General features: G+C 63.6%; 1 protein-coding gene across 2 annotated transcripts in view; it reads left to right on the top strand.

The window, feature by feature from the left end:
- The first annotated feature begins 1590 nt into the window (after nucleotides 1–1590).
- The window catches only part of KCNQ1 (potassium voltage-gated channel subfamily Q member 1), a 379885-nt gene continuing 357141 nt past the window's right edge, over nucleotides 1591–24334 (top strand). For both annotated transcript variants that reach the window (XM_061407356.1, XM_061407357.1), the window contains exon 1: nucleotides 1591–2030. In XM_061407356.1, the coding sequence (XP_061263340.1) occupies nucleotides 1660–2030 (371 nt within the window). In that variant the 5' untranslated portion in view covers nucleotides 1591–1659. The remainder of the gene's footprint in view (nucleotides 2031–24334) is intronic.

Genomic DNA, 24334 nt, shown 5'->3' with positions numbered 1-24334 from the left:
TTGCTGTGGAGCAGGGCCTCCAGGGCTCAGATCTTCAGCAGTTGTGGCTCCTGGCTCTGAGCAACAACTCTGTAGTTGTGGCACACGGGCTTAGCTGCTCCACAGCACGTGGGATCTTCCCAGGTCAGGGATTGAGCCCGCGTCTCCGTCACTGGCAGGCAGATTCCTTACCACTGAGCCATCAGGGAAGCCCCTCTCTTATTCCACTTTCTGAGGTGTATCTGTAGAATCTCAGCTCTCAGTTGCTAAGTCATGTCACCAAATGTTTTGCGACCCCAGGGACTGTAGCCCACCAGGCTCCTCTGTCCATGGGATTTCCCAGGCAAGAATACTGGAGTTGCCATTCCCTTCTCCAGGGAATCTTCCCAACCCAGAGATCAAACCACATGTCCCGTGTCTCCTGCATTGCAGGCGGATTCTTTGCCACTGAGCCACCTGGGAAGTTCATCAAATATTCTCACCTGGAAACTCCCATCACTCAGTTTCATCTACCACTTCCTCTTTTCTTTCTCAAATCTTCACAGTAGTAACAATCTTCCAAAGAACTGACTTCCTGATGGGAGAGTACCTGAAATAAAGCAGCCCAGGGTGCTCAGTCAGGACCTGGGACGTGTCTCCCACGTTACGGGTCCCTGATGTGGTGGGCAGTTATTCCTCTGCCTAGGGCAACGTCCTAACAGAGGACAGTTTTTTTCTGCTTGACATCCTTTCTCCATCCTGACGCCAGTCAACGTGCAGGGATTGAAATGCCAGCGCTGGGTAGGGGACTTGAGTTCTTCTGATCCACCTGGACACCACCACCACTCAGAGGAGACAGGGCACCACAGCAGCCCTGTCCAGAGGGCGAGGAGGACCAGAAAGCGGTTCTCCAAGGCCTCTCCCCTGACCTGCCCAGGCAGCCCTGGGCAGCGGTGCCTGCAGGAACTCCCGCATCCTCCCGGGCACAGGGCGCCCTAGCGGCCGGATGCTGACCCACGAGGGCCCGGATGCTCCCGACTGGCCTCCAGAGTTCACTGTTCCTGTGGCACTGACCGGACTGCGTTTTCTGCCAGCAGCGTGCGTTGGGGCGCCCAGGGGGGCCCATATAGTTCACGGGGCCTTGCCGCCATCCTCCCGGCGCGCCCCTCCCCACCCCTACCCTCTGTGGAGGGACTCAGAGCCGGTGAAGAGGATGTCTGCGCCCTACCCCGTCCTCCTGCCCAAGCAGTTCGCGGTCCCGGCACCCTGCGGACCCCAAGCCTCCCTTGCTGGCTTATGTATGTGCTTCGTGCAGGCGGCGCAGGTGGGCTTGGCGTTTGCGAGGAGCACGTGGGCGCAGGCGGGCGGAGAAGCGAGGAGCGCAGGAGGGGGCCGACCGAGCAGGTGGGGAGGGCGGGCCGAGCAGGTGAACGCAGCAGGTGAACGCTGCAGGGGCGGACGAACAGGTGGGCGCAGACGGAGCGGGGCCCACCGGGCGGGCTGGGGTGCCCGGGTGCGCACAGGTTGGTGAGGGGCGGGGCGTCCGGCCTGGGGCGGGGCTCGCCAACCCCCGGACCGGCCCCTGGCAGCCGGCCCCGCCCCCCACGCCCGGCCGGCGGACAGCTGCCCCGGCGGGGCTGGCAGCAGCGGTCCCCCGCACTGCGCCCGGGCGCCCGCCTTCGCCGCAGCTCCTGCCTGGCCATGGCCGCGGCCACCTCCCCTCCTAGGGCGGAGAGGAAGCGCTGGGGCGGCGGCCGCCTGCCGGGAGCCCGGCGGGGCAGCGCGGGCCTGGCCAAGAAGTGCCCCTTCTCGCTGGAGCTGGCCGAGGGCAGCCCGGCAGGCAGCGCGCTCTACGCGCCCATCGCCCCGCCTGGCGCCCCGGGCCCCGTGTCCCCCGCCGCGCCCCCCGCCGCCGCCGACCTTGGTCCGCGGCCGCGCGTGAGCCTGGACCCGCGCGTCTCCATCTACAGCGCGCGCCGCCCGCTACTCGCCCGCACTCACATCCAGGGCCGCGTCTACAACTTCCTCGAGCGCCCCACCGGCTGGAAGTGCTTCGTCTACCACTTCGCTGTGTGAGTATCGCCGCCGGCCGGCACGGGGAAAGGCTTTCCGCGGGGCTGGGGAGGGCGCGCGGGCAGCGAAATCCCTGTGCCACCTGCTGCCAGAGGGACCTTGCTAGAGTGCGGCTTAGACCCGCCGGGAGGGAAGGGAAGGGTTAATGGGAAAGACAGAAACAGCAGGGAGCCTGTCAGGTGAAGAAGTTCAGGGCCTTGTGGGTCTGACCCTGCGCGGGTGGGGAGCTCCCCGCTGGCGCTGCCCGGGCATGTGTGTGGGTGGGGGAGCCAGCTGGGAGCAGTGCCCGTGCCCAGGGCTGGTCTGCTGGGCCCCGCAGGGCTGGCCCAGGTGTTAATCCTTCCGAGAGAGCACGTATGCAGGGGAGAGAACTCTGGGGAGCTGAGAAATAAGAGGAGACAGGGTCCCGGTGCCCCCCAACAGGGGTGGTCTCCCCGGCCAGCAGAGCAGGGCTTTCGCAGGTGGTGGCCGGCCTTGTGCTGTGGCCGAGGCATCAGTATGGCTGAGAGGGGTGCCCATGGCCCCACGTGACCCTGACCTGACTCCTAGAAATCTGGGTTGAGGCAGAGGGGCCTGGAGGGGTCAGGTCTGGGACGAGAGGAGAGAGAGGGCCCCTGACTCTGCTGGTTGCTGGTGGATCGGAGGAAGCTGTGCGCGGGCCAGAGCTGGGCCCTATTGGCGGCACCTGGGCCTACTCCCGCCTGGCCCAGCCTGGTCGGTGGCCTCTCTGTGTGGTGCCGGCCTCAGAGCCTGGGCTTGACATTCCTGGGCTGCTCTGGGGGCTGCCCAGAGGGACCTCCCCCGATCTCCCATCGGTCGAGGCGGGTGCTTGGCCCTCCCACCTTGGCTGGCCTGGGGCTGGGAGACCCCTGGCTGCAGGGTGCCCAGGGCTGTCCCTGGAACCCCGGGGAGCAGAGGGGTGGCCATGGAGCAGGGTGTCGGTGGGCGTGGCGAGGTGGGGGGCACAGCCTGCATCCCTCACCTTCTCCCCTCTGAGCTCAGAGGGTACTAGGGGTGCGGGTGGGGTGGCCCTTCCAGAGCAGCAGGGCCGGGCCTGGAGACAGTGTCCTCAGAGGCACAGAGGGGCCACGGTCCTCCAGCCTTTTCCCCACCCGCCTTTCCCGCCCCCCGTGGGGGCGGAGGGGGCCTCGCCGTGGCCATGGCTATCTGCAGAGAAGGCGGCCTTGCCCTTGGCTGCAGCAGCAGAGGCTTTCTTGGGGTTTGGGGGATGTGTGTGTGCACTGGCCCCGGGGGACCGCGCCCCGTCTGATGCTGGCTATGTGAGCACCCTGCCAACAGCAGGCTCGTGGGAGCTTCTGTGCACCGCCGTCAGCTGCTGGGCCCCAGGATCCCTGAGGTGCCCACCGTGGGGGAGCCCACAGCTGGTCCCAAAGCAGACCCTGCCCAGCTGCCTCTCTGGCTGGGACCCTGCGTGCCAGCGCCAGGCACAGATGGGAGGACCAGGCAGAGCACCACTTAGGGGTCAGCAGTGCCCCCACACCCCCTGAGGGCTGCTGAGTGAGGGGCCTGCAGACACGCCACCGGTTCGCGTCCTGGGGTCACATGCCCGGGGGCACTCGCCTCGCCCCGGCTCCCTGGAGGCCACGGTGCCTTGTGGAGGAAGAGGGCTCGCCGCACCCCAGAGGAAGTCACTGCTTGCGCTCGTGTTTTCTTCCTGATGCCGATTGTTTAGCTCTCGGAAGTTTGCTCAGCTCGGTCTGCCTTGCCCAGCCTCCCCAGGAGCTGTAGGGCCGGGGTGGCTTCTGCGGACTGTGGTGGCCTCTGGGGACAGTGGCCCAGCGGCTTCCCCATGTGGGGAAGAGGAACTGGGGAGGCGAGGCCGTGCGGGTGGCCTGGTGACCTTGGGCCAGTCTTTTCCTGCTTGTGTCCCTGTCCGTAAGAGGCGGGTGCAGCCCCCCATGCAGGGTGGGGCTGCAGGTGGACCCTGGCTGGCCGGGGGACGTGGCTTCCCTGGAGCCTGGGAAGGTGTCCTTTCATTTCTAGGAGATTGGCGAAAGCCACGGGACACTCTCTGAATTGGCCAGTCTCTTGAGGGCACCTGGCTTCAAGCTGGGGTGGCAGGGGCAGCCTGGGCTGAGTGGCCAGAGGCTGATTACAGCCCCTAGAAGAGGGGTGGATGGTACCCGCTGCAGCTCTGGCAGGGTCCAAGACAGTAGCAGAGAGAGAGCTCTGTCCTTGGTGAGGCTGACTGTGAAAGGGGCAGGATGGTTGTTACGACCCAGGCCGAGCTGGATTTCCGGCCCAGGAAGGATGAGCCTGGCCTTGAAGGGCTGGGGCCCAGGCGGGTGTGAGAGCCGCTGTCCACGGCCCCGCGGGGCTGGGCACGCTGTCCCAGGCGCAGCTGGGGAAAGAGGCCAGGATATCCTGTCCCCATCCTGGTCGGGGAACCCCTGCTCCGGCCAAAAGGAGAGCAGCCCTTCCTGTGTGCACCCGGCCTGCCCCGTCTGCCGGGGTCAGGGGGCAGGAGGCCACTGCCCGGGCACTGCCCCTGCCCGCCTGGCCTTCCTGCCCACTGCCCCCAGTCCTGGTCTGAGGCTCTTCACTGTGGGGCGGTGTCTACTCTAGTTCAGGGCATGGCGGGGGCCTTGGCCTCTCTGCTCATGGGCCTTGGGGAGGCTGTCTGGTTGGTGGTGGGGGGGCGCCTGCACTGGAGGCGGGCCCAGGGGTCCTGTAGCAGCTGGTCCCACCACTGACCCGGGCCCCTGCCTCCAACCGTGGAAGGCTGGGTGGACAGGGCCCCCAGGTTCCTCGTCCCTCCTGCCAGGTCAGGAGCCCCCGGAACCGCTCCTCACTTCTTCGCCCTCTCCCCTCCTCATCTCTCCCCGACACCCCTTCCCCCGAACCCCACCTCTTGGGAGCTACAGGGTGACACAGGCAGATGCCTGCCTCCTCCTGGCTGCCCCCACTGCCAGCCAGGGAGAAACCCCCTGCCTCAGTTTCCCCAAGTCCCCTCCACCTGCACCCCTGCTGCTGGGGAGAAGCTTGGACACTGCGGGGGAGTCTTGGGGGGGTTGTGATGGGGCACCTGGGAGTGCATCCTGTCCCATCCCTGCCCTCCCGCCACCCTGCCCTTCCCAGGTTCCCAACCACTTCCCGGCGGTTTGGGCGGCACCTTCACAGCGGGCGTTAATCATTGATGGCGCTGGCAGCTGGCCTGGCTGTTTGCTGGGCAGAGCCCGCCCGCCCGCCCTTCGGAAAGTGGAGGCCAGTTGCTGAGCGTATGCCCCACTCCCCGGCCCCTGGTGCCACTCACCCCAGGCTCAAGTCAGGGCCTTACAGGCCTGGAAGGGGAGCCAGTAGGGGAGGGCAGAGGTGGTCAGGCTCCCTGGTCTCCCCACCGGGCCCTTTAGGACGCCCCGAGGCTTTCCTCGTGGCTCAGAGGGTAAAGAATCTGCCTGCAATGCAGGAGACTTGGGTTCGATCCCTGGGTCGGGAAGATCCCCTGGAGAAGAGAATGGCAGCCCACTCCAGTATTCTTGCCTGGAGCATCCCATGGACAGAGGAGCCTGGCGGGCCACAGCCCATGGGGTCGCATAGAGTTGGACACGACTGAGTGACTCACACTAACGACTTTCCGCTAACTGTTCCTCGGCCCCCAACACCCTGGGAAGCTGGGGGGGTTCCTTCTACTTCTCCCCACGTCACATCCTCCGGGACCTGGACCCTGGTCTCCCTCTCGCTGTCTGGAGACCCCACACTGCCACCCCAGACCCATCCAAGTGTTTCTGGACCCACTGCCCTCTGCATGTCCAGCGTTTCGTCCTGGCCTGGCGTTAGTTGGGGAGCCCCCTGTGTCCCTCATACCAGGGCCACCAGCAGGGGAGGAGGGCTCCTAGGAGACAGAGTGGGAGGGGAGGGACGGTCTGGGAGGCTGGAGCCCCTGAGCTGGAAGGCGCACCAGTGCACGCCGAGGGTCTGGGGCCAGGGGGGTGGCCTGGTGCAGGACACAGGGCTGGCTGGGCACTCGGCCCCTGGCAGGGCCCAGGCTTCATGCCCCGTGCTGCCCCGTGGCTGGGCCACCCCGAGTCCCCACCCGCTCCTCTGTGGCAGGCTTGGTGTGTGCTGGCACCTTTGGGCAGGGCTGCTCAGGTGGGAGGGAATGCTTGCCCGTGCCTGGCGCTGAACCATCAGCTGCCCAGGGACTTGGTGCCCATGGCCCCAGCCTGTGCCCGGGGCTGGAGGGGCAGGAGGGGTGCGTTAGCACTCAGCGCCTGTGCCTGGGGAGCTGCCTATGGCAGGTTTCGTGGAGCTGGGGTGGGGTTTGAACCAGAGAAGACAGACGCGGGAGCAGCCAAGGTGGGCCTGGGGCGCTGCACCCCCCACCCGCCCGGGGTCCAGGCTCCACCTGGGGTGTCCAGCTCCCATGCCCTGGCTTCTAGAGGTGCAGCAGCTTGCAGTCCTCTTGCAGAAGCCGGTTCTCAGGCTGACTCTTCAGTGTGAACGGGGCTCAGCAGACCAGCAGGCCCTGGGGACGCTGCTAGAAACCAGGGGTGTCCGTGGTCAGGGGCCTAGGTCCTGGTTCCCACCAGCTCTGGGTGCTGGGCGCCGGGTGGGGAGGTGCTCCTGACAGGGGCCAAGCACGCCCACCTCCTGGTCTGGTCCAGGGACCTGGGCAAGCTCTTCTCAAACCGCGTTCTGAGTCGACTCTCAGCTCGTGTGGCATCTCTCGTGGCTCCTGCCCCCGGTGAGATGGCCCGCTGGGACGGTGTCACACGCGGCCCCCGTGAGGTAGAGACGGTGTCCATGGGTGTGGTCATGCCGGGAGATGCCACAGACGCGCACGTGTGCAGGTGCCTGGGCTCCGCTGCGGGGAGAGTGAGGGCCAGCTCCGCCACCTGACCTTTCACCTCGGGCGTCGAGGCTCTGGGTCTGGATAGGGGGCCTGGCAGGGCCGGCTTCCTCCCCGGGGAGGCACCTTGGAGCAAGGGGCAGAGCATGGAGGTGGCCTGGGGTCCTAGGCAGGTCAGGTGGCTGCAGTCTGTCTCGAGGGCAGGGAGGGCCAGGGCTCTCCCTCCCACAGTCCCCCGGGTGCTGTGACCACCCCAGACCTCACAGAAGGTAGGGGTGCAGTTGGCAAGGTGTGGGGCCCAGCTCTGCTGCAGGTGGAATGACCGCTGTGACTCCAGGTGACCTGAGCCCCAGGGGCCGTTTTTACACGCGGCTTCTGACCACGTGATGGCACTTGGCCCCGCCATGGTTTGCCTTCTGGCTGGTCCAGGTGACCCTGGGCCCCTTCTCTGAGCCCCGTGGGCACTGGCTGGGGTGCAGGTGCTGGGGCAGAGGGGCAGCCTGGCTCTCCCTGGGCCCTGGACGAAGGTGGACAGGGATGGGCCTGTGCCCTGTGCAAATCCAGGCCCACAGAGGGGAGGGGACAGGCCCGTGGTCACACAGGTGGTGTGCCCAAGGCTGCCTGACTCCAAAGCCTGAAGCTCATCCTGCCCAGGATCTGGGCAGGCCTGGTGAGGCCCTGGGCGGGGGTCATAATGCTGACCCTGGGGTGGTGTGGGCCTGTGAGGGGTGGGTGCCATCATCTGTTGGAGGAAGAGAGGAGAAAAGGAAGCTATATCTGGAGCACAGGCCGGGCCTTCCCAGACGTGCCAGCCTGACTGGGCCCTGGCTGTCCACTCTGGGGGCTGCCACCCTGTGGGTGGGGGCCTGGCCTTCGGAGGCCTTTGATGGGCTGTTTTAGGTCTCTGCCCTAAAGCCCTGCTGCCCAGAACCAGAGGCTGAGGCTCAGCTTGGAGGCCTCCCCCTCCAGGAAGCCTCCCCATGTTGTGCCAGGCAGAGCCATGCCATCTCTCACAGCCACGCTGTTCCATGGTGCTCAGAGCCCCCAGTGGCTCAGCCACTCCGGAGCTGGTGGGGCATTAGTGTGTGCTGTTCTCAGTGCCCCTGGGCATTGAAGGGTCCGAGTGGGTGGGCAGGGCCACTGGAAGCCATCTCGATGCACAGCCTGCACCCAGCAGGGGTAGGTGCTGGGGGCAGGGTCACGTGGTGTCCGGCCCAGGAAGCCCAGGAGCCCTGTGGCCCGGCCGTGGCGGTCAGCCCGCTGCCCGGCAGCCCTGAGCCCCACAGGCGGGCGGGCCTGATGACACTGGCTGTGGGTATTTTTATCCAGCGACATTCCTGAGCTGGGGAGGCGGGTGAGCTCAGAGAGTGATGGGCAGGCACCCCGGGACCCTCCTGGGCCTGTGGGAGAGTCCTGCAGGCCCCCAAGTGTTCGTGGGGGTTCCTTTCTCCTGGAATGCCTCCACCCTCACAGCAGCCCTTTCTGGGTGGGAGCCGATCCTCGCTGCCCGAGTGAAAAGCCTGCAAGGGGAGTGTGTCCCAAGGAGGGGCCGGAGCCCCCGTGGGTGTGTGTTCCCTGCCTGAGAAGGGACGCCTGGCCCAGGGAGGCAGCGTGTCGGTGTCTGTGGTGGGCTCTGGGCACAGGGAGAACCAGCTGCGGTCCCAGGCGCTCTGTGGGGATGTTGGCTCCACCCATCAGAGGGGGACTCTCCCAGCAGCCCCCTGACCTGCACACGCTGTGGCCACCTCACAGGGGCTGCGGTGGCTGACCCTGGGCCCTCCCTGCCCACTCTGGGCCTTGGGCTTGGTCTCTGCTCACCTTCTCTGCTCAGTGACTCGTGATGGGGAAACTGAGGCCGGGCTGCTTGGCTCAGCCACCCCAGAAAGCTGCTCTACTTCTGCCTGATCTCTTCCGACACTGAGGTTCCCCGCGTCACGCCTGGTGTGCGTGTGGGCACCCGCCCCTGCTGGCCTGTACCCCCACTCTTCAGAGGTCCCCCTGGCCACATCCAGGAAGTGCCTGATGGCCGCCCCCTTCTGACCTCCCATAGCACCGGTCTCACGCCTGCCTCTTGTCCCGGGCATGCTCCTGGCCTCCCCTGCCCATCGGGTGTTCACCAGGAACCAGGGGCTGTGGGCTTCCCCTCTGTTTCTCTCAGGGGTGGGCCCCCTTCTCTCCTTCTTCTGAAAAGCATGCCCTGGGACAGTCCCTCCATATCCTCCTGCCAGATTTGCGCTGAGCACTGCAAAGATCTAGAGGAAGTCAGGAAAATGAACCAGAGTCCCCGCCCTGCCCCTGAGTCCCTCCAGCATTGGAACACTTCTCCGTATGGAGATGCCCAGCCATGCCAGGACCCCACTTCACCACACGCCGCCCCCCGGTCTGGGCCAGGGGCCCCTCCTCAACTGCCAGGCCGACCCTGCTGAGAAGGGCCCGCAGGAGGAGCCCTGACCCAGAGGTGCCCCACCTGTCATGGGGAGAAGTTGAGGGTTCCCAGGGCACCCAGGGGAGTGCCACATGGTGCCTGAGCAGCCCTGCGACCACGTGCTTGGGATGCGTCATCCCGATGGGCCACGTGGCCTGGATTTCTGCTCCAAGACATCCCCAGCTGGTCTCTCTCAGAAGTCACATCCACGTTCCTGGCTGGGAGGCTCACAATGTAATAAAACAAAGCTTGGGTAGTAAAAGCAGTGTGGTACTGGCATGCGGACAAGCAATAAAACAGAGTAAAGAAAATCCACGTGTGGACCCAGCCGCGCATGGAAATTTAGCCAGAGCTGTAGGCAGCACTTCCAGCCAACGCGGTTTTCAGTGGTTGACGCACCGGGAGGAGCAGGTGAGGGTGGGCTGGCTTCTCTCGCTGCACCCTGGGGTGGCTCCCAAGTGGTCAGAGGACCACTCGAGCACCAGGAGGAGGCTCGGGGACCCTCCGCAGCCCGAGGGTGAGGGTGGGGTCGCTTCTCTGTGGCTCAAAGCCAGCGCATTAGGGAAGCATTAGGGTGGGAGGGAAATGGCGTTCGTGCGCAGCACCAGCTCATGAGACGTAAAGAGAGTGGTGGAGACCAAGGAAGGATCGCAATACAGCCACAGGGCTAGTGTCTCTAAGACAGAGAACCTTTCTAAAACAGAGGAGGAAAAGCCCAGTGGCCCCAAGGAGATGAGCGTGAGATGTGAGTGGAGAGAGCTCGTGGGCAAAGCAGCCGGCGGGGCAGTTCCTTAGATGTGTGAGAAGGTCAGAGACGCAGAGGTGGGGCTTCGCGGGCCCCCCGGGCTGGCGGAAATGCGGACGTCGCCCTCAGCTGGTAGCAGCCGAGGCAGGGAAGAGGCACCCCTGCGGCTGGAGGGCCTGCAGGACGGTAGACTCCGTGCGGAGCGGGCTTTGGCATTTGGCTGCACCTGGCGTGAGCGTGCTTGCCCGTACTCCGGGCCCAGAAGTCCCGCTTCCGGGGACCTGTCTTGAAGATACTGCCCCCTTCTCCCCCGGCCCCGCCAAAACCAAAGTACATGTGCACAGGGCTGATTGAATTTTTAAATTGTTTGGAAACTGGATTTTTGGCTGTGCTGGGTCTTCATGCTGTTGCACAGGCTTTTCTCTAGTTGTGGCGAGTAGGGGCTACTCTGTAGCTGTGGTCGGCGGGTGTCTCTCGTTGGGGAGCATGGACACTAGGGAGCCCTGACTTCAGCAGTTGCGGCCCCTGGGGCTCCAGAGCACAGACTCATAGGCTGCTCTGCGGCCTACGGAATCCTCACCGCCTAGGAATCGAACTCATGTCTCCTGCACTGGCAGGCGGATTCTTTACCACCGAGCCACCAGAGAAGCCCAAGGCTGACTGCTAAAGCATTCTTTCTAATAGCAGAAGATGGGGAACTCACGTGCCTACCGTAGGAGGCAGCTTGGACTCACGGCCTGCAGAGTGTTGTGGAGGTGTGCCAGAGGGACAACGCAGTCTCCACGTGCTTTAACGGAGGGACTGCCAGGAAATTTTTTTTATTTAGATTTTTTTTTAACGGAAATTTTTATTTTTTGGCCACACTGTGTGCCATGCGGGACCTTAGCTCCCCGACCAGGGATCAAACCCATGTCCCTGGCATTGGCACGTGGATTCTCAACCACTGGACCGTCAGGGTAGTCTGGTCAGGAAATATTTTTACGTGAAAAAAACCCCACACAGGCAGTGGATAAAAATATAGTAAGCTGCTGCTCCTCTAATAAAAGGGGGCACTGATAAATACTCTATATTGAGCTTCCCTTGTGGCTCAGCTGGTAAAGAATCTACCTGCAATTTTATATTAAGAACCTAAAGTAGTGGAAGGATTAAACCCTCTGGGCAGGGGGTACGTAACAGAACCTAAATGTTTCTAAGGATAATTTGATGGTTTTATGGGCTTGACTTTGGAACCTTATAAATAGTTCCCATAATTTTAAATATAAAAGCAACCCCCGAGCTCCCAAATCCCTAAATAAATCTTAACTAGAAAAAGAAGTCCCTCAAAACATAAATGACCCTAAGCTTCACTGACGGGGTGGAATGATTCCCAGAAAAGGTCTTATTTCAGATGACCTGTTGCCAGTGGGTTGTCTGCTCAGGACGAGCAGAGCTGAGTGTGTGCACGCGTGCTGTTGTGATGGTGTCACGGCTGTGACGGTATTTGTTTTGTTATTCTAAGTGCCTTGTGCGGGAATCGTGGGGTGAGGCTGCCGAGGAATTCTGCTGGTGTCCCTGAGAGCTGGGACGTTGAGCGCAGAAAAGAGCTGCAGATGCTGTTCAGCCGCTCGGTCGCGTCTGACTCTTTGCCAGCCCATGGACTGCAGCGCGCCAGGCTTCCCTGTCCTCCACTGTCTCCTGGAGTCTGCTCAGACTCATGTCCATTGAGTCGGTGATGCCATGCGACCACCTCATCCTCTGTCGTCCCCGTCTCCTCCTGCCCTCAATCTTTCCCAGCCTCAGGGTCTTTGCCAGTGAGTCAGCTCTTTTCCTCAGGTGGCCAAATCCTAAAAGATGACGCTGTGAAAGTGCTGCACTCAATATGCCCACAAACTTGGAAAACTCAGCAATGGCCACAGGACTGGAAAAGGTCAGTTTTCATTCCAGTCCCAAAGAAGGGCGATGCCAGAGAATGCTCACACTACTGTGCCACTGCGCTCAGCTCACAAGCTAGCAAGGTAATGCTCACAGTTTTTCAAGCCAGGCTTCGAGGGTGCATGAAATGAGGACTTCCAGAGGGGACGCGTGTATCCTTGTGGCTGATTCACGCTGTTGTATGGCAGGAACCAAGGCAACACTGTAAAGCAGTCATCCTCCAGTTAAAACAACAACAACAAAACACTTCTTCGTTTACAGGAAAGGGCTAGACAGAAAGACGGACCTGTAGCTCTGAGCATCCCTGGGCCCCGGTTTGTGGTCCCAGGTTCCCTTTCCCTGGAGGGACACCAGGGGTCCTGGGGAAACGTCCACGTGCAGGGTTAGGGTCAGGGACACATGAGGTGAGCCCGGAACATCGCCCCACGAGGGAAATCAGGCGTCCTGTCAGGGCGCCGGGGGCCCCGTCTCGGGATTTGGAGTCAACTCGAGGACATGCCTGTTGGCTACATCGCAACAAGTCCAGAGTAAACCCCCCAGTGGAGTGGGCCTCATGAGGAGCTTCAGCCCCAGGCTGCTCCCCAGCGTCGTCGTGATGCATGCCTTCGGGCCACGGTGTCCCTGGCCCACAGCCCGGCCAGCCTGTTGTCTCACCCACACAGTCCGAGCGGTTCCTTCCCTTCCCAGGTGGGGTCAGGCACTCAGGGGGCATAGTGGGTGTGGAGCAGCGGGCCTGGTCAGACCCAGCGCCCTGACTCGTCGAGGCCCCTCTGCCAGAAGACGGGGGCCAGAGGAGACAGGAGGCCCATCTCGGAGGGGGAGATCCATCTCGGATAGGGAGGTCCATCTCGGAGGCGCCCTTGCTCCCAGGCACGGGGCTCCTGGTTTCTTGTTTGGGGTCCTTGTCATCCGTGCACAGGGAGCCTTCACATCAGTCTTGTCTGCTGGTGGGCTGAGGCCCTGTGCCCCTTCCTGGGGATGGGGTCCTGCTGTGGGAGGGAGCCCCGTGCCCCCGCGGTGCTTCCTGAGTCTCAGGAGTTTGAGGCCTGTAGTTGCTGTGGAATAAGGGGGAGGGTCTGAGATCCCCGGGCCAGTACAGGGCACAGCTTGGAGTAAGTGTCCCCAAGGGATGGGCGAGTGGATGGGTGGACAGACAAATGTAGAGATGGATGCATGGACAGATGTAGGGATGGATGTTGGATGGACAGGTGGAATGATGGATGGATGAATGGATATAGGTGTGGATGGTGGACAGACAAATGTAGGGATGGATGGTAGATGGATGGATGGGATGTAGGACTGGATGGGTGGACAGATGGATGTAGAGTTGGATGTTGGATGGACAGATGGATGGATGTGGGTGTGGATGGGGGACAGACAGATGTAGAGTGGGATGTTGGATGGACAGGCGGATGGATGGACGTGCGGGTGGATGGGTGGACAGGTGGCCGGATGACTCCACAAGGTTCCAGTACCCACTGGGTGTACTGGTCACCTGCTGTCCTGAGAGGGTCTACAGGCAGTGTGACTTTGGCCAGACTCGTCCCCGGGGTGGTTGGGGTGGATCGGCTGTCCGGGGACAACCTAGTTGAGCCCACAACCTAGAAAAGTTGCGGAAAGTCCTTGGTGGGGGAGACCAGTCCCGCCGTCCTGCCGGGGTCCCCAGGCCTGTCTTCGGGAGGGCTGTCCTTGCGGGCGTCACTTGGGAAGCCACGGGAGCGATCCATGGACGTGCGGGCGGATCTGCACACTGTCCCCAGGCTGCCTGCCACGGTGGGTGATGTGGACGTGAGCCTGCTGGCCGGGGGGGCCAGTGCCTGCACTGCATCTGTGGCGTTGAGTCTGGACGCGCTCCCTCCCTCCGACTGTCTCGTCCGGCTGCCCCACAGGCTCCAGCGAGGGCTCCGTTTCTGGAACGTGCTGCCTCAGGCGCCGTGGAAGCCTCATGCAGTGGCAGCCCTCGCAGCGTCCCCGCGTCCCCTGGAGACCCCACGGCACTGGGCATGGCTGTTCTGTGCTTGCTTCCCGCCCACCTCTCTTGTGCCCTGGGGTGCGGAAGGGAAGGGTGACCCCACAAAGAATCAAACCGCCCGGGGAGGCCTGGCAGGGGCAAGGGGCCTGGGGGCACGGGAGGGCAGAGTTCCAGCTTCAGTCGAGCAAGTCCAGCAGCTGTGTGGGGGCCTAGGTGAGGATCCTGGCATGTTTGAGACCCTTGGGTTGCTGAGTGGGGGGGTGAAGGGAGTGAGGTGGATCCCAGGAGGCCCCAGCTTGCCTGATCCTGGTGGGAGCCCCACCCCATGGCTCTGCTCCTGGCCTGTCCCTGACCTGTGTGTACCTGGGGGCCACCGGTGACCCCCTGTGTCCCTGGAGAGGCCTGCCCTCCACCCCCCGTCCCCAGGCTGAGGATGAAACAGGAAGTGGGTGAGAAGCTGCCGGGGGTGGAGGCTGCTCTCTGCCCTCCCTCATCTGGCCCCCTTGGTTGAGGCCCAAAGTCCCGCAGGCAGCTCAGCGGGGGTGTGGGCACCTCACTCCTGGGCACTTCCCAGGCAGCGCTGGAATGTTCTGGCTGCCCTTGCCACGAGGGGGACGGGCGGGGCCGGGGGCTCTGTGGGCCTCGCTGGCCTCATCCCCAGGACAGGCCCCCCCTCCGCGCTCTTATCAAGGTCTCTGGCAGGCCGCCTGCCACCGCCAAGTCACGCCGCCCCGGGTGTCCGCGGGCCTCCTTGGTGGGGGTAGGGTGGCAGGCGGTCACCTGGGGAGGGCTCCCTGTGCCCCGCTGGGGTGTCTCGGCACTCGCTCAGGGAGCTCGGAGACCACAGGGCCAAGGTCTGACCCGGGTTTGGAGGACTCGAGGCTCTAAGCAGTGGCCTCCCAGCTTCCTGAGACCCCAGGATGCTTCTTAGGAGGGGGTCAGCCCAGAAGCGGCTGGCCAGGCCCCTGGCTACACCAGCCACTCCAGGGTCCATGCCCCTGGGGCCGGCTCCCCGGGAAGTGCTCGGCAAACCCATCACAGGGAAGGTGGAAGCAGCACCTGGGGGCTCCTTGTTGGGTGTGGGGCTTGGTTTGCTGCCAGGGGACCCGGATGAAGGACTGTGTCTGCAGTGAGGCAGAGCGCGGTCAGCAGGGGTGCCGGGGGGCGCATGCGGCCTGGACCGGCTGTGACCACGGCATACGGCGGGTCCCGGCGTCACAGGGCCCAAAACGCACAGTTGAGCAGATGGGGTGGCCCGGAAGTGGACGCTGAGGGGCTCCTGGTGGTCGCCCCCAGGTGTGGGTTTTGGGTTGCAATTTTTAAACTTCTGCTTCTCTGAATTTTCCACTTTGAAAATACTGGTTTTTTCAAAAATCATTGTAAAGGGTTGTCTTTACAAACATCAGCAGCCCGCAGGCCCTCGCAGGGTCCTGGGGCCCCTCACCCTGCCAGTGGCCGGGAATCCCGAGGGGGTTGAGCATGATGTGGGGTTGGGAGGGCAGCGAGGCATCCGTGCCTGCCGGCATCCGGACGCTGCCTCCGGGTTGGGCTGGGACAGGCCTGGGCCCCCGGCCCTCCTCTTAGGGAGAGTTGGGGGCAGGGACTGCAGAGAGTGGGCAGGGCTGCCATGTAGGGGACCCCAGCCTCTCTCAGGGTCATGACTGCACTGTCCGCTCGGGTCCCTCTCGGCCCAGCTCTGGGGCGGTCCTGCCCAGAGACAAAAGGAGCCGGCTGATGGCGGGAGGAAGCCCCCCAGAGGCCTCAGCCCTGGGGCAGGAAGGGCACCCCAGGACCCAGACAGCAGGCTCCCGGGGCCTGTGGGGTCTGCGAGCAGTCAGCTCTGTGAAGGACAGGTCTGGCTACAAGTGCTTGTTCATAGTAACAGCTAAAGGTTCTCTGAGCGGCTTTGCTCTTTCAGGCCTCTGTACGGTCTTTCTCCAGGCTGTTCATCGTTTCCTTGTTTTTCTTCTTTATCAGAGAAGCCTGATTTCTATTTTAGCTGCAACGACACTGACCCCTGTGCCCAGCCTGGGGGCCGGGCTGCCCATCCAGGAGGGAGGCTGGGGCCCTGCCTGCAGCTGCGGCCCTTGGGGTGGCTCCCTGGGCCAGCGGCCAGCTGCCCTCTGCCCGGCCAGGTGGCCCGAGACCTCTGACTCCTCCACGGCCAGGCTTGTCTTGGGGTCCGAGCTGGAGGAGCTCAGGCCCACCAGGGTGGGGGGCAGCTAATGGCCCCGCAGCCTGTCAAGTGGGTAGAGGCCCCGAGGGGACAGACACGTGCCCAGGTCCCATCAGAGTGCGTGGCAGGGCTGCGTCGACCCCCTCCCGGGACGGTCCCTGGCTCCCTGAGTTGCTGCTGGCCTCTTGCTCTGGGCTGGCTCAGCCCAGGGCTTGTGCCCTGGTGGTGGGGGACAGTGGCCTGGGGGCCTTCTGGGTGTCGCAGGGGTCATGAGGGGCCACTTTGCCTGCTGGTGGCTGGAGCAGGTGCCCTGCCTCCTGGGTGTTCCCGAGGTGTCCAGGCCTGAGTTGAGGATGCAGGTCCCGGGCCCAGCCCTCCATAGGTGGGCTGGCTTGGTGCTCTGCCCCCCACCATCATGCCACATTGCGGGACCCCGGCCAGGAGCATCTGGGCCGGGGCTTTGCAGGAGTGGCCCGGGTGGTCCTGCAGCCTGACGCTTGCTTCCACGGACAGGCGTGTGTGGCCGGCCCGAGCCTGGCCCATTTGCTCACCTGCCTGCCTCGCCCCTGGGAGCAGGAAGGTCATCCTCGGCTTGGCAGGCCTGGTGGGAGCTGAGCCTCCCCGGTGGTTCTGGATCTGGGTGGTTCCTGGTGGCACCTGCCCAGCTGGTAACACGACTCGCCCTTCCTCGGGGAGCTGGGTGACCGCCTTGGCATGGCCTCCCGGGGTGGGGGCTGGGCACAAGGGCACTGCACCCCTGGTCCTGGACCAAGGCCTTGACCAGGGGACTTGGGTGAAGCCTCTGCTCAGGACGTGTTGATGATGAGGGTGGACAGTGACCGCCCTGTGGCTGGGGGAGCGAGTAGGAGAAGGGGCCGCCTTGGCTGAGCTCCGGCCTGGACAGATGGGTGTCAGTGGGGCAGACCCTGGGCTTCCTCTCCAGAGGGCGGGCCTGGCCCCTCTGTGTCCGCACCATCCCCGATGCATCTCCCACTTTGCAGGAACAGGGTGGGGCCTTGCAGAGTGAGGGTCCAGGAGGCGCTGTCCTCAGAGGGGTGAGGGGCTGGCAGTGTTCCCGTCCCCTGGGCGTGTCCCGAAGTGGGAGTTGGGGTGGCATCACAGACCTCTGCCCCGCCTCGGGGCTTGGCCTCTGGTGTCAGCCTTGCCCCGGGGAACATGATCCTGGAGGCCAGAAGGCCCTGTGCGGAGCTCGCTGCTGGCTGGCCCTGCCCGTGGTAGCCAGGCTGCAGGAATGCTGGCCAGTGTCGTGAGGGTGGGCACTGCTAGGCGGGCATGGAGAGAGAGTGCTCCCGTCTGCAGGGTGGTGTGGGGCGGGCAGGCTCTGTGCCCCAGCCCTGGACGTGTCTGGCGTGATGGTGGCTTCATGCAAGGCCTCGGCCGTCTCATCGGCACCGGGGATCGTGAGAGCTTTCGGTTTATAGCGTAGGCGCCCCCGCCTGCCCCAGTGCTCCTGGCATTTTAATCTGGATCATTCCTGGGGCAGTGAGGGGGCCATCCTGTGCTCTCTGGGGCAGCAGCACCCCTGGCCTCGGCACCCACCGGACACCAGTGGCGTCTGCCCCCAAGTTGTGCCGGTGAAGGCATCGCCGGGTGTCGCAGAGGGCAGGCTGCGGGTTAGAGCCCGTGCTCGCGAAGGGTTGAGGAGGTCAGCACCCGGCGGGCCTGGAGGGCAGCGGGCAGGTGGATGCTGTGGGCAGCCCCCCCAGGTTCAGGGGCGCCATCGTGGGGAGAGGGTGAAGGTCTTCCTGAAGGGTGGGCCCCGTCCACAGTCCACTGAGCCAGTGGGCGTGTCCCCGGCTCCCGGAGGCCCCGGGGTCAGTGCCTTCTGGGGGGGATGCAGATCCCAGAGAGGACCTCGGTGCTGATGAGAGCAGAGCTGGGAAGAGATGGGGCCGCCCGGGGGGTCATCGCCCATGGGGACAGCCAGCCACAGCGATGCGGTCTCAGCGTGGTGTCCAGCCCAGGGACATACCTCCAAGCCAGGCCCGAGGACATCCGGCATGACCACGGCGTAATTGCTGGATGTCCTCGGGCCCGTTGGGGTGGGGTCTGTGCCCTCAGGCGGAGGCCCACGAGTGACCCCAGCCCTGGGGGTCTCAGGCTTCAGGCACCCCCGCCCGCCGGGTGCCCGCATGAACCCTGAGCCTGGGCTTCCGGCAGCCCCTCCACCTCGCTGCCCTGGGCCTGCAGTTCCGTGTGACCTGGGGTTCAGCTCAGCTGAGGCCATGCCCCTCGCCCCCGCCAGCCACTCCCCTGGGGGGCTGGCCTGTGTCCCGGCAGTGCCCAGCGGGCAAGTGAGCCCCCGAGGACCTGGCCTGCTGCCCTGTCCCTTCTGCTCCGCTGTGCCCTTTGCCCCTGAGCAGCCTGGATGCCGTGGCCCACCTGTGCCTTCTGCAGCCACTTCCCAGGGCCCCAGCGGGGCTCCAGGTCACGGCAGGTCGGGGGTGGTGGCCGCAGGCCTCTGCTTGCCCTGTCCTGTCCGTCCACTGCTCAAGGGGCACCCCGTGGGCCTGCCCCACACCTTCCCAGGGCCAGTTGGCTGGCAGTCCTGGGCACAGCCAGCTGATATGGTCAGGGGTCTTCCCAGGCCGTGGGAGCCCATGTGTGCTGTAGAGGGCCCCGGGGTGGGGGCCAGAGGGAGGTGCTCCCAGAGAGGTCAGGAGGCGAGAGGGGCCGGGCTGTGGCTGGGCAGCTGGGCAGGGCTGTGGCCCCTTGAGCTTACACCCTGCCCCCGAGTGGCTCCTGGGCTGAGGCTGAGCTGTGGACGCCCTCGGGTCTGGTGGGAGGTGGGTGCTAACTCTGTCCCGTCCCCTCATTCATGGAGGGGTGGGGTGGGGAGAATGGGGCACTGTCCCCTGGCCTGCAGGGCACGCGGTGTGGCTGGAGGGCCAGCTGAGGGCAGACACTGTGTCAGGAAGTGGCCTTGCAGAGGCCATTGAGATGACCTCGGGGTGCAGGGGCCCCGGGGGGCGGTCTTGGGGCCCAGGGCAGGCCTGCTCCTGCCAGGCTTACTGCCAGTGTGCCTGCCATGGGCCCTTTCTCAGAACACTTTTTCCAGAACAGCTTTGCGCATGTATGAGGTCACTTCAGTCCTGTCTGACTCTGCGACCCCATGGACCGTAGCCCGCCAGGCTCCTCGGTCCATGGTATTCTCCAGGCAAGAATACTGGAGTGGGTCGCCATGCCCTCTCCTCCAGGGGATCTTCCTGACCCAGGGGTCAAACCCGGGTCTCTTACGTCTCCTGCATTGGCAGGCGGGTCTTCACCACTGGCGCCGCCTGGGAAGCCCTCGGAACAGCTTAGTGAGATACAACTGACATCCAGTCAACTGCTTTAGGGCACTGGGTTGGCCCCAAAGTTCAGGTTTTTCTGTTACTCTTGAATTCTTCGGCCAACCCAGTACGCAGCCTGACCCGTCTTGACATATGTAGAGCTCGTGAAACCACCGTCAGCTTGCGGGCGTGTCCGTCAACCCCCCAAAGTGTCGTCATGTCCCTGGGGAGCCCTCCGTTTCGCCCTGCCCCCTGCCCCCTGGCCCCCACCTGTCTGCTTCCGGTCCCCACAGGTCGGTCTGTGCTTGCTGGCGTTTTCAGAGTGGGGGGCCCTGCACTGAGCACTCTGCCTCGCTCAGCACCCCCGGAGCTTCATCCTGGGCGCTGCCCACCCCTCACAGTGGGGCAACAGCTATCCACAGTGGGGCCACTTGGGCCCCCACTCGCCTGGCGCCGGGCATCTGGGTTGTCTCCAGATGTGGGCAGTTACAAGGGCAGCTGGTGTTGAAAGGTTGGGAAGGGTGTGTTGCTTGTTTTCTTACTGGTGACTTCAGGGTTCTCCTGCACGCTCTGCACAGGTTGTGCCCGCTTTGTGGCGTCATCCAAAGAGGAAAAGCCTTTGATGCTGGTGGAGAAGGACGCCCCTGTCCTTCTGTGGACTGTGGCTCCAGTGCTTTGTGTAAGAACCTCTGCCTGACCTGAGGCCCAAAGGTTTTCTGTTTTCTTCTAGAAGCTGTGTTGTTGTTGAGTTGCTAAGCTGGGTCTGACTCTTTGCGACCCCACAGACTGCAGCACGTCAGGCTCCGCTGTCCGTCACTGTCTCCTGGAGTTTGCTCAGATTCGTGTCCATTGAGTCGTTGATGCCACCCAACCATCTCATCCTCTGTCGTCCCCTTCTCCTCCTGCCTTCAATCTCTCCCAGCATCAGGGTCTTTTCCAATGAGTCAGCTCTTTGCATCAGGTGGCCAAAGTATTGGAGCTTCAGCATCAGTCCTTCCGATGACTGTTCAGGGTTGATCTCCTTTAGGATGGACTGGTTGATCTCCTCGCAGCCCAGGGACTCTCGAGAAGTTGTGTAGTTGATGGTGCTGGGTTTCGGTTGGGTCTGTTTGAGTCCGTTTCTGCATCAGACCGGAGCTGTGATGGAGGCTCCCTCCTGCCCATGGGCTCACTGCCGTCTGAGCTCCGTGTGGAGGGCCCCCCTCTGCTCCCCACCGTGTCCGCCCCCCGCCCAGCTGTCCTCAGTACTGGCCCCTGATTCTGGAGCCTCTGGCGGTAAGGAAGCTTGGCTTACACCTGTCCACCTGCTGGAGCCCAAAGGCAGGCACCACAGCCCCCATCTCACTCCACACGAGTCCTGGATGGGGTAGGCCCGGTGGTCCCCATTCCCAGATGTGGTTCTGAGTGTGGCAGCATCTCAGCCTTGTGTGTGTGTGTGCAGGTGTGCATGTACTTGTGTGTTTACACATGTGTGGGTATGTAGGCGCGTGTGACGTGTGTGGGTGTGTGCACATATATGGAGCCTGTGCCGGGGTGATGCGGGAAGCATGCGGTGCCCCCTGAGGCTGGCCTGTGCATCTCAGGGTGGGGGCCTTGCCCGCGGGGGGCCGATGAGAGCCAGGGCCTGGGGTCCGGCAGAGCAGTGGAGCGGGGTTGTGCTGAGAGCTCTGAGTCCCCACTGATGTGAGCACGTGGGTGGGCAGCCAGCGGGTGGGGCGCTGCTTGCTGACGTGGTTCCTGCCTGCACTTGAACTTGCCCCTCTCCTGTCTGGGGTGCGGGCGGCCATCCCTGCCCCCTTGACTGAGGAGTGGACATGGTGGCCCTGTGAGCGTGGCCAGGTTCCGTGCTGTCTGCAGGGGCCTTGGGAGAACACCCCGACCGGGGCCTCCAGGGGGTGTTCACAGCTCTGGACCTCAGGGCTCCCGACTCCAGGTCCCAGATGGGCAGGGAGAGGGGGACTCTTGGTGGGGGGGTGGGGGTAAACGTCACTCAGGGAAGGAGCCTGCCCCCTGCCCTTGAGTCTTGGCCCCCAGGTGTGCGGCACCTTCCGGGCAGAGCGGGACACGGGGTCCCACCCACCTTAGGCCCCACCTCCCACTCTGGCCCCGGAGACCCCCACCCCAGCCTGGACTCCCTGTGAGATCGGACGCCCAGAAGGCTCTGCGGCACTGAGGAGGGGCTGGCCCCGGACAGCAGAGCAGGAGCTCTGTTGTCTTTCCTCTGCTGGCTGCTCTGCATCTGTCCAGTGATAAACCCGCAGACGGAGGGACAGGGGCCGGCCCATTGTTAGCTTGGGGGTTGTGGGCGGGCCTCAGGGACTCAGTGGGGACTCTGTTCTGGGGGCTTTGAGGGGGGCGGTGGGTCCCGCCAGGAAAGCTGGTCTTGGAGATGCAGGGTGGAAGGGGGTTGCCAGCCACTGGTGGGGGACTGGCGGCGGGGAGGGGGTTGTGCTGGGCAGGGGTGGTGTCTATCCGGGTCTGTCATCGTGTCCCCAACAGAGACAGTGCCTGGGGCAGGACCTACGGTCAGGGCGTGTGGACGGGCAGGCGTCAGTGACCTGGCATTGCTCTGCTGGCCGAGGGCTTTTCTCCACGACCCAGAGCCTGCCGGTGCCTCCCCGAGCTTGGCCGGGCTGGCCAAGGGCAGCCCACCAGTCTACAGCTGAGTAGGCGGGGCTGAAGCAGCCAGTGGACAGGGTCTAAAGTGGCCAGCCGGTGGTGGGGCTGCCTGAGGCTCCCTGTTCGCCCAGGGGTCCTGCCTGTGGGGCCGCAGCTGGGCTGGGGTCTCGGAAACGTTCCCGATGCCGCCCACTCACCATGGCCCTGGGGCTGCCCTGACCGAGGCCTGGCGTCACGGTGTTCCACCTGAGCTGGAGCTCCTCTCAGCGCGGCCAGGCCTCCTGCTTTCCCAGCTTTTGTGGGCGCCGCATGCAGCGGGTGGCGTTCAGGCTCAGTGTCAGGAAGGGAGCGCTGGCATGGGGGCGTTTGGAGTCGGGGTGGATAGTTCTAGGTCGTGATGGTGGTGGTCAGCCTTACAGGGGTGGGTCCCGGACGTGTGCTAGCTGCCTGTTAGGCACTTGACCTGAATCAGCCTCGTTTATGGACCGGGAAACTGAGGCATAAGATGCCCAGCAGGTGAGAAGCAAGCCACATGGGAATCCAGATGCCTGACTTCAGAGAGGCCTCTGTGAGTGAGTGTGTGAGTTTGTATGTGTGTGAATGTGTATGTGTGTGAGTGAGTGTGGGTGAGTGTGTGTGACTGTGTGTGTGACTATGTGTGTGTGAGTGAGTGTGTGAGTGTGTATGTGTGTGAATGTGTATGAGTGAGTGTGTGTGTTTGAGTGTGTGTGACTGTGTGTGTGTGCATGAACTTAATATGAGATGAAAATCACATAAGTAAAGCCTCCCATTTTAATCAGCTGAGAGTGCACGGTTCTGCGGTGTCCAGCACGTTCACGGGGCTGTACGACCGTCACCTGACTCCTGAGCTTTCCATCACCAGATGGGAAATGCCCTACCCGTGACTCCAGCCCCTCCTCTGGCCCCGGGCAGCCAGGCCCGGCTTTCTGTCTGCGTGGCTTTGTGTGTTGTGGGTGTTTGGTATGAATGGAGTCATACACGTGTGGTCCTTTAGGGCTGACGTCACTTGCTGTAGTCGCTCAGGCTTTGCCCATGTCATAGGCTGGGTTTGAATGTTGTCGCTCTACACGCTGGATAATATTCCACTGTTGGACGGACCACGTTCTGTTGACTCACTCGCCCTTCGATGGCCACTTGGGCTGCCTCCACCTTCGGGCTGCCGTGGGCAGTGCTGCTCTGGATGTGTGTGCAGGGTTTGTTTGAACACCTGTTTTTGATTCTTTGTCATCTGCACCCAGGAGTGGCATGACCGGGTCACGTGACCGCTGGTTGGCGCTGCCCCGGCCGGGTCGGGGGGCTGGCCTGCAGCAGCACGTTCTGGGGGCCGTCCGTGCCGGGTCACGGTGTCTGCCCACATCAGCTCCTGCCCTGCCCGCCCCACACCCTCACTCTCTGGCCCTGGACGAAGTCCTTGCTGCTCCCCTCTCTCCCCCGTCACCCCAGGCCCTTCTGGGACCAAGTTCCTCCCTCCCCGGGAGTGCCCCCACTTCTGTCGGATGAAACCCTGTTTGAAGTGGCAGTGGCGTCTCAGCCCCTCAGTTTCTACCTGTCATGAAAAAAGTGCCAGTGATGGCCGGCCCTGGGCATATCAGGGACGGGGGTGCCCCAGAGCGGGGCCCTGCGGAGGAGCGGTTCTCCTGAAGGAGGGTGGGAGGGCCGCGTCGGTCTCCCTCCCCCTCCCCTCCCCTCCCCCCTCCCTCCTCCCCTCCCTCCCCCCTCCCTCCTCCCCTCCCCCACCACCCCGCTGAGATGCAGCAGCAGCCACCACTGCTGAGCCCCGCCCGCAGCCTTGCCTTCTGTCCCTCCTCTCTTTTTGCCACCAGACTTCCGATCCCTCACATCCTTCCTCCCCTCTCCTCCCAGCTGGGCCGGTGTTCCTGGGGGCTCCGTCTCAGCATCACTGCACACACTTCTACCCTCCAGTCGACAAAATGGTAACCAGTCCACCTTTCCACTCTGCACTCCGCCCCACCTTAGACTGCCTTCTGTCTCCACCCTGGAAGGCCAGACTTTTCCGTGCATGTGAACAGTGGCGAGAGCCCCTTTACTAGGAGCCTCTGTCTTAGAACTGACTGAAAAAACACATATGTTGTCTAGAAAAATCACAAGGTCAGGTACAGCACCATCAGAATCAAAGAATGCCTGAAAATTTCCAAGCACGCGCACCAGGAGAGAACAGAGGTTGCAGCCTTAGTCTCGGGTGAAGAATTAGGCCCAGTGGTTAAGCATCCACCCTGCAGTGCAGGGGGCCTGGGTTCTGTCCCTGGTTGGGGAAGTGCGACCCCACATGCTGTGGAGCAACAGCGTCCACGTGCTCCCGAGCCCACACGG

This window comes from Bos javanicus, chromosome 29 (genome assembly GCF_032452875.1).
Source record: "Bos javanicus breed banteng chromosome 29, ARS-OSU_banteng_1.0, whole genome shotgun sequence".
NCBI classification, from domain to species: domain Eukaryota; kingdom Metazoa; phylum Chordata; class Mammalia; order Artiodactyla; family Bovidae; genus Bos; species Bos javanicus.
Note: the sequence above shows the minus strand (reverse complement) of the source record. Positions and strands in the feature narration are given on the sequence as shown.